The 12,300-nt window shown below is 40.0% G+C and overlaps 1 protein-coding gene across 3 annotated transcripts; it reads left to right on the plus strand.

Annotated features, from left to right (window-relative positions):
- Positions 1 to 1,970: 1,970 nt before the first annotated feature.
- Positions 1,971 to 10,440, plus strand: LOC117458969 (uncharacterized). 3 transcript variants are annotated; one of them, XM_034099742.2, is made up of 4 exons: positions 1,971 to 2,378; positions 2,730 to 2,859; positions 5,624 to 5,971; positions 9,596 to 10,440. In XM_034099742.2, exons 2-4 carry the CDS (start codon positions 2,787 to 2,789, stop codon positions 9,700 to 9,702), a joined length of 528 nt encoding a protein of 175 aa, XP_033955633.1. In that variant the 5' UTR covers positions 1,971 to 2,378; positions 2,730 to 2,786; the 3' UTR covers positions 9,703 to 10,440. The 3 variants fall into 3 exon arrangements, with proteins under 3 accessions (XP_033955633.1, XP_033955635.1, XP_033955634.1); XM_034099744.2 differs by lacking the exon at positions 1,971 to 2,378 and adding an exon at positions 2,396 to 2,598; XM_034099743.2 differs by lacking the exon at positions 1,971 to 2,378 and having other exon boundaries at positions 2,605 to 2,859.
- Positions 10,441 to 12,300: the final 1,860 nt, after the last annotated feature.

The following is a 12,300-nucleotide window of genomic DNA, read 5'->3' on the forward strand; positions in this document are numbered from 1 at the left end:
TTCTTCATACACACAAAGATAAACAAAGTTAGTAGAAGCGTGCATCATCCTAATACAGCGGCATTATTGCGTCAACAACTTATAGAAATGAAGGAGTACAAAGAAATAAAGAAAACAGGAGAAAAAATTAAATAAAAGTTAGGGCAGGAAAACAATAAATGCATATATACGAAAACTAGATATCATTTTCTGCACATGTCAATAGCACTATCTTTTTTTGGAAATGAAAATACGATATATAAATGTACATGTACTTGGCAAATGAATAATAATAATAATAATAATAATAATAATAATAATATATGCATAATTGCATATAAACATTGTGAACACTTATTTTCAAGTGACTTTTTTTACATTCATATGTTCACGCTGTGGTTTGGAACTGCTTTTGAATGTTATTAGGCATTTTCTTATGGAAAATGTTGTGCATAACCAGTACTGTTTTAAGCTGTACTATCTCAACACATTTTAATAGATTGAGTTTTTTTGTTTTTTAACACCACAGACTATTCGTAATAGTTTTTTTTTGGGATGTTATTATTTTTGGTAGATTTGTTGAGTACGTGTTTCCCCATATTTCGGAGCAGTAGTAAAGGTAAGAGAGAAATAGACTGTTATAAAGAGTATGTTTTCTTCAAGAATGTTCTTACTATGATACAAAATACCTGTTTTTGACGGTTTAGTCTGTACATAATTTATATGGTCCTTCCAATTGAGTTTTTCGTCAACAAGCAGTCCTAAAAATTTACATGCACCAACTTTTTCTATCTCGGTATTGCAAATCCGTATAATGCAGTCATTTCTACTCTCAGACTTTGCATTGAATAACATGTAATTTGTTTTGGCCACTGTGAAGCTGACAATTGAGCGGCCCAGACCAAGCAAGGAGGCAGAGGCAGAACGTCCAAAAATATAACCCGGCGTGGGCATTTATTAAAAACATGGGCACAAAGTTCACCGCCTCAATCTACGGTTCTCCTTTCACCCATCCTGCAGCCACAAGGATCTCACACACACACCCAGCCCTCTCAACAGACAGGGCAACAGAGCCTAAATACCCACCCTCCAATCATCACAACAAGACACAGGTGAGGGGGGAGGAGACACCACAGGACACCAGGTGCACACAATCATCAGCCACAGACAACCTATACTGTGCAATCACGCCAACAAAGTGCCATATCACCCGGCCTGAAGCCGTCAGTCCATAGTGACGAAGCCACCTTCGCCACAGCCACATTAAGGGATAATTTATTAACTGCAAACCAGTTACATAATATTTTTAATTCTGCATTCACAATTTTAACAAGATCGCCAAGATTATGATGGGAGCAGAAAATTCAAAGTTCAGGTTCAGCCTCAATATATTTGGGGAGAATTAAAATGAGCCGTCTTTATTTGTAGACAGCCAAGCCCCCTCCTGTGATCGGTGAAGCATTATATGCTTACAAATCCAATGTAGGATATAAACATGACTAAACTGCAATGATAGCAAAGCTGTGGCTTGGGTTTTTGGGGTAATAAAGTCCAAATCATCGTTGGGCTGTCAGCCAATGAGTGACGTCTGAGGAAGATACAAAATGTAAATTAAACATTGTTGAGAAAATGCTGCATCTCTTGCATTTATTGACATAGAGGAGCCTTATTGTTTACCCTTTTAATATAATTTTTTGTAATTTTCAATTGCTTGGTTTTCGTGAAATTAGCCCGTTTTCCTATTAAAGTGTAACAGATTGATGCATCTCCACAGATCATCTTAAAGGCTTCGGAATCCCCCCCATTGTAGTTAAACAACTGTCAAAACTAGGGCCTCCAAACAGCATCTTGCATAGGGCCCCCAAAAAGCTAGAAACGGCCCTGACTAGATGTCACCATTTTTGGCTTCTTCCAACTGTTTGTCATATTTATGGTGCTGTTCCCGTTTCTGTCCTGCAGAGGGAACTCTTCTCTTGCACCAAGACATGACAGCTCTCCAAAAATCATTAACATCGGTATGAGTGGTGATATTATTGTTTTTAAATTGATAGCCTTCATGTATAAATTCCCACACGACACTTTTAATGTAATGTACATCACCTCCTTGTGAAGCTTGAGCCAAACGTCAGGGGTTAATGAGCATTACATCTCTGCTCCAAACTCTTAACTTTTCTACCTGATCAATAGAAGGAAAGTGGGATGAATTTCCCTGCTTCTGGATGTTTCTGTGCAATAAGGACATGTTCCTGTGAAGCTGATGTGTGCGCGTGTGAGTGACTACGTACAGACGGAGCAATTGTCTGTCCTCAGTCTAACAGAAAGCTCTGCTGCTGCTGCTGCTCCTCCGCATACCGACACATCGGCGCAGCTCCACCACGGGACAGCGAGCACATTGCCAGGTAAGACTCATCTGCGTGTGGGGAAAAGCTTAGGCATGTCATTGTAGGGAATGTAACATGTGCAGATCGGGTTAGCGTGGATCAGGAGTCTGCATGGCTGTCACCTGCAGTAATGAGCAGATACCCGCATGAAGCGAGGGGCAGTTTGCTGCATTGGGCGTAGTCATATCTGCATTTGGGCTGCAGACGGAGCAGCACCACAGGGCCCACTATCACTGCGGTAGAGGACACACACAGGCCTGATGGAGATGGATGCTGCAGTTTTTTCATGCATGCTAAGGCTGTCTTTGTAGCATTTGGTGTGTTTTTTCTGCTGCAACTTTCTCATTGTCCCATGTTGAACTCTGGCAGGCAGTGAGGTGCTGTGAAGGTTATTGATCTGGTCGGACAGACTCTCACCAATCCGCCATGGAGCTGCAGCTGTTCGCCACCGTCTGCATCCTCTTTAGCAGGATTGTGGTAACACATCAAAATACTCACAGTATGTGTCATCCTTTGTTTGTTTATGTTTATTAATGTGGAGGGCACTCAGCTGTTTAAAGTTGGATGTATGACAGGATATGGATGATTCATTTTAAAATGAAAATGGTTGCAAAAAAATCTGTAAAAATGTATTTGAGTAACTAAAATACGTGCATTTGTTTTTATATTGTGATTAGGGTGACATTCAATAATACTGCAGTAAATGTGTCATTACCCATGTTCACTACAGTTAAAAATAAGTTTTACTAAGATGATGTCATCTTAATGTAAATGTGTCACAAACAAATATTGTAAAGGGGTGTAATCAGGGCCGTCCCTAGGCATAGGCAGTATAGGCGAATTCTAAGGGTGCATCAATCTATGGGGGGTGCTGATTTAAAAAAAAAAAATATTTGAAAAAATTTTTTTTTTTTATTTCATAACACAATTTCCCGATGTTGTGCCCATAAACTATGGCACACACAACCCCCCCCCCCCCCCCCCCCCCCCCCCCCCAACATCAAGTTGAACTACCCCAGACCCAATACAAACCAGAGGTTTATGTGAAATAGTTCATTTTTTAAAATAATGGTTTTAGTGTAGTGAGGGGCGATGTTGGCGAAGTCCTTAGGGACTTGGCTTGGCAACTGCAAGGTCACCAGTTCAAGTCCCGGAAAGACCAAGTGCTACCGTTCCCTACACTGCTCCCCGGGCGCCGTACATAATGGCAGCCCACTGCTCCTAACACTAGGATGGGTCAAATGCAAAGAAACCGTTTTGTTACATAGTGCCTGTACTACGTAATGACAATACGTTGAATCTTCTTCTTCTTCTTCTAGTGTGCAATTATAGGTTTTAATATTGTATTTGTGTTAATTTAAAATAAATCAAACTCCCAAAAAACGTATACAGCTTTTATTAACATTGGAATTTACTGTGTAAGCGGCCGCAGGGGGGAGAGCTTCAGAGAGCTCTCTCCTGAAAGACGGAGAGGCTCTGATAACCTCAGCTCAGTGAGGTAAAGGCACACCTTTATATGATCATTACAGTTATAAAAAAATAAGAGTAGTATAAAATACTATATGACAGTAAAAAAAAGTTGTTATTAATAAACAAGAATACAGTTTAAAAGGGGAGTGATTTGTAAAATATCCATAAATAAAAATAAAATCTGCTTACAGTTCTGTTTCATATGGGTGTTTAGATGTATCCATAGATCTCTTAATGTTGCTCTCAAAGTGCACCAGATTGATGCTTTTAACTTCAATATGCCCCCGGACCCCCCTAGATGAGGTTAGGTCCCCCCCCCCCCCCACACACACTTAAATCATGTGATAGGATACTAAATACATTTGCACACAGCTAAAATCTTGCCTAGGGCAGCAAATTGGTCTGGGTGTAATAAGCAGCTACTGTTGGTCAGGTTATCTCAAATTAGCTCTAACAGTGTCCCTTAGACTATTTTCTTGACATGAAAACATTTTCAATATTAAATAAATAAGTAATGATGACGTAAATAATTGAATCAATAAATTGTGTACATTTGTTTGTGACTCAGCATCAAGGTAAAGAGTTAGCAGTTGTCGAGCTTTTAGCCTAAGAAGTTAACATAGTAGATTCTAAGCTGTCATTGCTGCACACATGACTTGAAGTCATTGTGCCGTTTTGGATTTATGTTTGGGATCCTTGTACTCCCTAAAAACTCATTTGAAAAAACCCAAAATCAGAATCCGGTTTATTTTCAAGTAGGTTTTCACAAGGAATAAGCTTTGTTGTACCAATGCTTAACATGACAATTACAAGATACATTTAATTGAAAATAAAGAAACCTCAAACATCAAGAAACATAAATATAAGACACGTTTAAGTATAATGAAAAAAACCTATATAAATATGTCTGGATTACAATGAAAGTCGTGCAGTGTTTAGAATTGGTATTTTTGTGCAGGAATGTGGAAATTATTAGTACTTGTGGGTTATATGTCGCCACTTTTTTTTGTTTTTTCAGACTCTCTAAATAACCCTAACCCCGAGGATTAATGTTTGTTATTTTGATAAATAAAAAAGTTCATGACGAGGAGCCAGCTACCCGCTAAAGTGGAGACAGATAACCCACAAGTACCCAGTTCTCTTGCAGTCTACAGCAAAATGTTCCATATTATGTTCTGTATTTTGCTACTTAAAGGTCACCTATTATGCAAAATCCACTTGTTCATGTCTCTTCTACATCAACATGTGTCCCCTCTTCTCCATGTCTCTTCCACATCAACAGGTGTCCCCTCTGTGTAAAGAGACTCTGAAAGATTCAGGAACAAAGATTCTCTGTCTTTTTGTCCTGATCCATTTATATAAAAACCTGTCTGAAAATGAGCTGATCAGATTTTGTCCACTTTATGATGTCATAACGATTTTTTGGCTTGTGTAACCATTAGCCAATCAGCAACCAAGGTAACCCCCCCCCCCCCCACCTTATCACCTGAATCTCCTCTAGAGCACCATTGTGTTCTTTGTAACCAAATGTCTCTCAGAGGGGCGTGGGGAGGGGCTCCTTATTTTCATCTAAAGTAACAGACAGAGAATCAGCACTTTGGAAACAGGGCTGAAACAGAGGGGATTATGGGTAATGCTGCAATGATCTGTTTGGTGTTTGGAGCCAAACGCTTCAGTTACATGTTTTGTATCTATCTGAGACCTATAATATATTGATGAAAAACAGTATAATAGGGGACCTTCAAATATCAACATGTAAAAAAAATAACATTGTCCTGTTGCATCTCTTTCAGTGAACTGGTTTTATACGCTTCTGTTCGCTCCTCGTGGGCCTCAGATGTTTCCGTGTCTAACGTACATGGAGCGAAATGTGCGGGTGGACTGTGAGTTCCCCCCCACCTACCAGGTGCCCGGGCCATACTGCGAGTACCGGCAGGACAGCCGCCTGGTGGGCAGCACGTTGCCCAACGCCGTGGTCTACGTGTCCACAGAGGACCGCCGGAGGAGTAACGTCAGCCTGGTGTACCCCAACCTGTGCCGCCTCACCTGGGCCCCGCTGGCCGATGAGAAGCCCTTCACCTACACATGCAGGGTGTACCAGGGGGAGAAGTGGCTGGAGAACAGCATGGCCGTCCATCACAGTGAGTGGAGTTCACTTATTCTAATTCTTTATTAGGATCCCCATTAGCACTAGCATGAGCATTGGCTATTCTTCCTGGGGTCCTCACACACACACAAAACACAAACATACATAAAATAAAACTAATTTGGTCATTCTACAGAAAAGGTGGAATCTGGGTGATACAAATCTGCTGAAATGTAAACACATCTAAAACCTGTTGAATAGCAATAACTAACTCTTAAAGGTGGGGTAGGTAAGTTTCAGAAACCGGCTCGAGATACATTTTTGTTATATTCCATGGAATGCTCTTAACATCCCGATAGCAATGAATATCTAAAGTGCTTTGACAAAAGATCCATACAAAAATGTAATCTGTGGAAGCCGTAATACCGTAAAAAGTACAACCAGATTGGATGGCCTACCTGCCTGTCAGCCTTCCATCGGGGCACACACTTATCTCGTGCCCTCATTGGTCATGTGCGCGTTCGTGTGTGTTGGAGGAGGGGCTCTGTGAGGAAGTGGCAGATTTTCTCCGGTTGTGTATTTTCAAATTCTAGCGCACTCGAGCCGGTTTCTCAAACTTACCTACCCCACCTTTAACTTGATGAATCCACAACAAGTAGAGCTTAAAGTATTTTTATTATTTGTATACATTATACAAACCTTATTTACATAGGAACGTCACTGGTGTTACGTGTTAGCAGGAAGAAGAGTAACACCGGTGACAATTTGGAGAAAACACTACCATTTTAACAAAATGGCTGCCATGTGTCAGACCAAATATGGCTTCAGTCAATATCAAAATCGTTTAACTCTTCAATAGAATACCTTTTCCCGTTGAAATGTTCACCCCTAGGGCTATGCAATGAGTAACACTAATGACAGACTTGAAAGACGCATGTAAAATTTGAAGATAAAATGACACCATTAACAAACAAAGTAGAAGTATCTGACTTTCCTTATGTCTTTGTGCACTGCACTGCCTCAAATGATCTCTTGTTACAGGAGGCACTTCAGAGACAGTACATTACTTCAAAATAAAAGCGTTTTGTGTAGCAGTAACACCAATGACGTAATGTTGGGTGACTGACATTTATTGGATATTATTAATAATCATTAGCGTTTTGTTTTTTTACCATTTCAGTGTTATATTTAATGTATGTAATGTTATGTAAAATATGAATGAGATTTATTTATTGAAAACTATAGGCTCCACTTCCATGATCAAAGTGACAAGGCAGTTCCTTGAACTTGGCATTTTAAATAAATAGAAATGTATGTGTAAAACAATTTTTCAATTTTTTAAATGTAGTACCATTGCAAAGACAATCTCTATTTATTCAACATATATAATGAATGTGAGTATTAGATCAACGTCATGTATTTTGGTGTCTGCAAAAGTAAGTGACAGCACTTCCACCTTTTCTGTAGAATGACAAAACAAAACAAAAACAAAACAAGCTCGCCATTTCATGCAATTTACAATGCTATATGAAATGAAAACTAAAATGGTCATTCAACTCTGGATCTACATTTCATTTCATTTAGCTGAAGATTTTATCCGACTCTATTTACAATAAGTACAATAAACCATGAAGAAAACAAGAAAGATGCAGATATGTTTGCTTCAAATGGGCCAAATCGGGGGGGTTAATGGCCAAATTACAGGCGAGCTTTCAGTTTGCTCCAGAACATCTGTTGACTTTCTGCTATCTTGATATCAATTGGGAACTCGTTCCACCATTTTGGAGCAAGGATAGGAAATATGCATGTTAACAAAACGCAAGAACACACGCTCTACGGGCTCAGATACTGGCACTATTCTCTCTCAGTCAGGTCATTTCGGATTCACGCATCACAACTCTCAGGAATGAAAGGGGTCCCGCCTCGGACGCTGTTTCCAGTTGTCTTATACATCCGTTTAACCATGTCCTTGATAAGAAGGACCGGATCCCTTCACAGAACGATAGGCCCGTACCAGTGTTTTGAAGCTACTTGCAGCCAGTGAAGGTGGTGTAGCGTGGGTGTAGCGTGGGTGTAGTGTGGGTGTAGTGCAGGGATGTCCAAACTTTTTTCACAGAGGGCCACATACAAAAAAATATACGAAGGGCTGGGCCGCTCACTAGAGGTATTTTGCCTCATAAATTAGAAAAATCTATCAAATGTAGGTCAATTATGGTTGATATTGATGAAAAAAACACACAGCTCTCCGTAGGGTTTCAATTATTGTGTCGGCAGCTCATTCCTTAAAACAGGAGGCTCAGATTGCTTAATAAGTGGAAATATGAAGGGTAGATTTCAAGGTTGTGATGTAAATGTGTTATTGGGCTTTTTTCTTATATACTAAGATTTGTTAGAAGATGTTCTCAACTTTAATTGACTGCATCTATTAGAAAATTGGGCTTATTGAATGTTGTGTTTTTTTCTTCTTAATGTGTGCATATGTGTAAATGTGTCGGTCGATACTGTGTTATATATTATTTTGAACATATATATTTAAGAAGTACAATAGCAGATGTTTAATTTGTTGGCCGTATTTCATAATAACTTTTTGAATTTGCTGAGGGCCGATAAAAAATGGGCCGTAGTTTGGACACCCCTGATGTAGTGGGATCTCTGTTCCCAAACCACACCTGAAACAATGTTTAATCCAGGGATGGGCAAATGGCGGCCCACGGGCCGCATGCGGCCCCCACCTCCTCTTTTTGCGGCCCTAATATTAATTTATAAACAACGTAATTAATTAAAACAAATTAATTAAAAAAAATATTTATTTATTTTTTCATTTTTTTTACTTGTAGTACTGATACCGTCCACTAGACTCCTAGTTACGTCGCGAGCTGCGTACATGATTTCAAATACCACAAAATAATCTGTGATGCATTTGTGTGTATTGTGTTTGTTTCCCGGGGAAACCCTCACAAGAAACACCGGCTGTTGTTATGCCTGCTGTGACGTTAAATTGCCTCTTATAATTATGCCTTTACAAGCTTAAAAGTTGTATTTATCATCTGAATTTGGCGAAAAAAGTTTAATATTCTTAAAAAGATTTTGTTTATTTGAAATCAGATGAAAACAAACTGTCACGGACCCTGCCGTGTTATCTATGATTACTACGCTTTTCATTCATAATTTCAGCGGGAGGGATGGGGAGTGGCGCTGAGGAACAGCAAAGTGCGGGCGTGTTGACATTCCCCTTATTGTGGAATAAGGAGAATGCAGAGACTGGCTACAAGTGTTTTAGGTTCAAGTTAGACAACTAATGTCTGGGTTAATCTCAATACACACAATTTCCGTGCTTTCCAATAGTTTAAAATAGCTTTATTCCACTGTTTAATAACCTGTTCAATACAAACATGCCACTTGTACAAATGAAATAACATTTCTGTGAACTGATATTTGTTTAGTGAGCTTATTAGAGGATGTTCCCATTTATTGGGGATGTTCCCTTTGATTGTAAAATGTCAATGAAGATGTCAGACTTAGTATATTTGTTAATAATTACATACAACACATGGAATTGTTGTGTGTGTGTTCCAAGTGAATCTGCGGCCCCCTGGTGGCCAGTACATCAATTATGTGGCCCCCACCACCATCAAAGTTGCCCATCCCTGGTCTAATCTAAATGTCTGCTCTGTTTCAGGGATTCTTCCAATCTGCTCTGCGATCAGCGTGATGTTCAAGTCCTCGCCGTGGTATTTGTCCCTGCTGATGACACTTCCTGTCGCTCTGGGACTTCTGAGTCCATGAACTATCACATGGTAACGCCTCAATGGCCGCTTCCTACATGATTTGTGACTCACTGGTTTGCTGGTTGACTCTATGAAGACTTCTCAATACTCTAATTTCCCCTCCTCGACTCCCCTCCTCGACTCCTATCCTCGTGTCTTAGTCCCGCCCACAGGAGATGCGAGCGGAGGAGTCGAGGAGGGGAACCGAGGAGAGAGGAGGGGAAGCAGCAGGCGGTTAGAGAAATGAGAACTCCTCTCCTCTGAGCGGTCATTTTAAAGAGACGTCCATTAATGATGACAGGAGGCACAGCAGCCCTCTGTCTGATGGACAGATGTGTTCATGACGACTTATATATTTACTTTTAATTCATTGACAGTGCGGTTTAATGAGACAATAACAGGCTACAGATGCGGACACACACATATTTATATAAATATATACAATTTCAGAATCAAACAAGTATGAGAGCACTCTCATAATAACGTAACACAATCAGAGACTGGAGGTATCCCCCCCCCCTCCCCCCTCTCTCTGGTCGCTGAAATGGGCAATTTAAATTACGGGCCAAAAGTTGTATTTACAAGTTTTAAAAGTAAGCAGAGGACACCAAACCAACTGAGACCCGTCTGTCCGCCGCATCTACGCACTGTACAACACACACCTACACACTGTACAACACACACCTACACACACTATACAACACACACCTACACACTGGACCACACACACCTACACACTGGACCACACACACCTACACACTGGACCACACACACCTACACACTGTACAACACGCACCTCCAGCTCCTAGCTGCATGCAGAGCTGTCATTGGCTGAGATAAGTCCGGCCGTGCGTCACGCCTCCACCATTCCCGGAAATGCATCCGTGGAGGACCCATCAGTGTATCCTCGATTATAGCTCCTCCAAAGAGCCTCCTCGATGCTCGGTCCTCGATTTTTGCATTTTTAGAGAACCGAATTTCTCGCATTTAGAGAAATGAGATATCCTTCAACATGGCGTGCTGAAATCCATTTCCGGGTCACTACCGGAGGAGTCGAGGAGGGGAAATTAGAGTATTGAGAAGCCTTCTATGTGAGATGATTTTATTTTTATTTTTTATTTTTTAAACGGAGAGTAGAAGCCATTGAATAAATTAGACTGGATGAAATGAACCTTTCTTTGGGCATTGTGCTAGAAAACGTACCTTTTTGAGGTGTGAAATATTCGATGTCATAGACCTCATTCTCACCACTGTACCTTGATATTTCACAATGCTATCAAAAGAGGAAATAAATCATGACAGCATCAAATGAAAGACAAACAAATGCAACAGTGTTTGTTTTATTTATTTATTAAAATGACAGATTTAATCCGTTGATCAGGTCTCCCTTGTAAATAAGATTAATCGTGACCTATATATATATATATATATATAAACAATCATATGTTAATGGCTGGGTAAATATTAATTTTGTAAGTGTTATGTTGAAGAAAATCAGATGCTTGCTATAGATTTATATAACATGGTAACCCTGTTCTGAACACAAATGGGCTAGATTAAATACACCAAAATAACGTAAATATCTTCCATCAATACACAACATAAATAGAGATTTTGGATTGGATTTATAAAAAGGGACAAAAGTAAAATCACCTTTTCAGTGCTTGGGCACTCACAACCCACAAACTGTGCAATCATATGTTTTAAAGACGGCATATAGGTCAGATAGACGGTGTTCAACAAGACATTCAGAATTGTGTCTCCCTCATTTGTGAAGCTGCACAATATTTTTCTCTCAAGCCATTAAAAGCATACTGGCTTGTTTAGGTGACAGGTGCTAAAACGGGTCATTTCAGAGGGTTCACAAGTGTATTGAGATCGTATGAGAGCAATGTGTTTTTTTACTTTAAAGCATGTCACAATGCTTTAGTAGAAACCCGAAGTATGAAAACCTGCATAGTATGCTCCCTTTAAGTTACAGACTCAACACACCCCCTTCATTTAGATTACATTACAGTCTCACCAGTTTGCTCAAGTATAGATATTCAAGTGGCTGACATGGCTATCGAGTAATAGTAATGAATAACTGTTTAAACACTGCCTTTCCTGCAAGCGATGCTAATCTGTGATACCTGCAGGACCTTTCAATATATAAGAGGCGTTGGCAAAATGGTTCAAGTTTAGTCTCTTATCTACTTCCAATAAGACACATACTTCATTGGGATGACATGAAAATACTCACATGTCAGTGCACTCAGAGCTTTGATGCGAGTCTGCCCGAAAACACAAAAAGACGTGTGCAGAAGAGGTTTGAGGGTTGATCTCTGCAGCCTTCAGAGGGAGGGACGCTGCAGCTGAATGAGTAGCTGCTTTCTTCGAGGCGGCTCAAGTAATAACTGATGGACAGACATTGCATCGAGAGCATGGTGAAATCAAATGTCATGTTTTGCACAGGTTCATTGTTAACCATCACTCTCTTTCTAAAAGTACGCACATGCTAAAGTATACGTGTAGTACAAAAGAGACAGAACCTTGCACACACACACATTAGGGGCATTTAAAGATCTCTGTGCTGCTTATTTATGTTGTTGACTTATAAAGACAATACTCCGCTCTG

The sequence above is a fragment of the Pseudochaenichthys georgianus genome, chromosome 14, assembly GCF_902827115.2.
Source record: "Pseudochaenichthys georgianus chromosome 14, fPseGeo1.2, whole genome shotgun sequence".
In the NCBI taxonomy this organism is placed as follows: Eukaryota; Metazoa; Chordata; class Actinopteri; order Perciformes; family Channichthyidae; genus Pseudochaenichthys; species Pseudochaenichthys georgianus.

Coding starts and splice junctions, on each gene's coding strand:
- LOC117458969 (XM_034099742.2), top strand. CDS start 2,787: ATGGAGCTGCAGCTGTTCGCCACCGTCTGCATCCTCTTTAGCAGGATT. Junction 2,860..5,623: donor AACACATCAAAATACTCACA/GTATGTGTCATC, acceptor CATCTCTTTCAG/TGAACTGGTTTTATACGCTT. Junction 5,972..9,595: donor CAGCATGGCCGTCCATCACA/GTGAGTGGAGTT, acceptor GCTCTGTTTCAG/GGATTCTTCCAATCTGCTCT.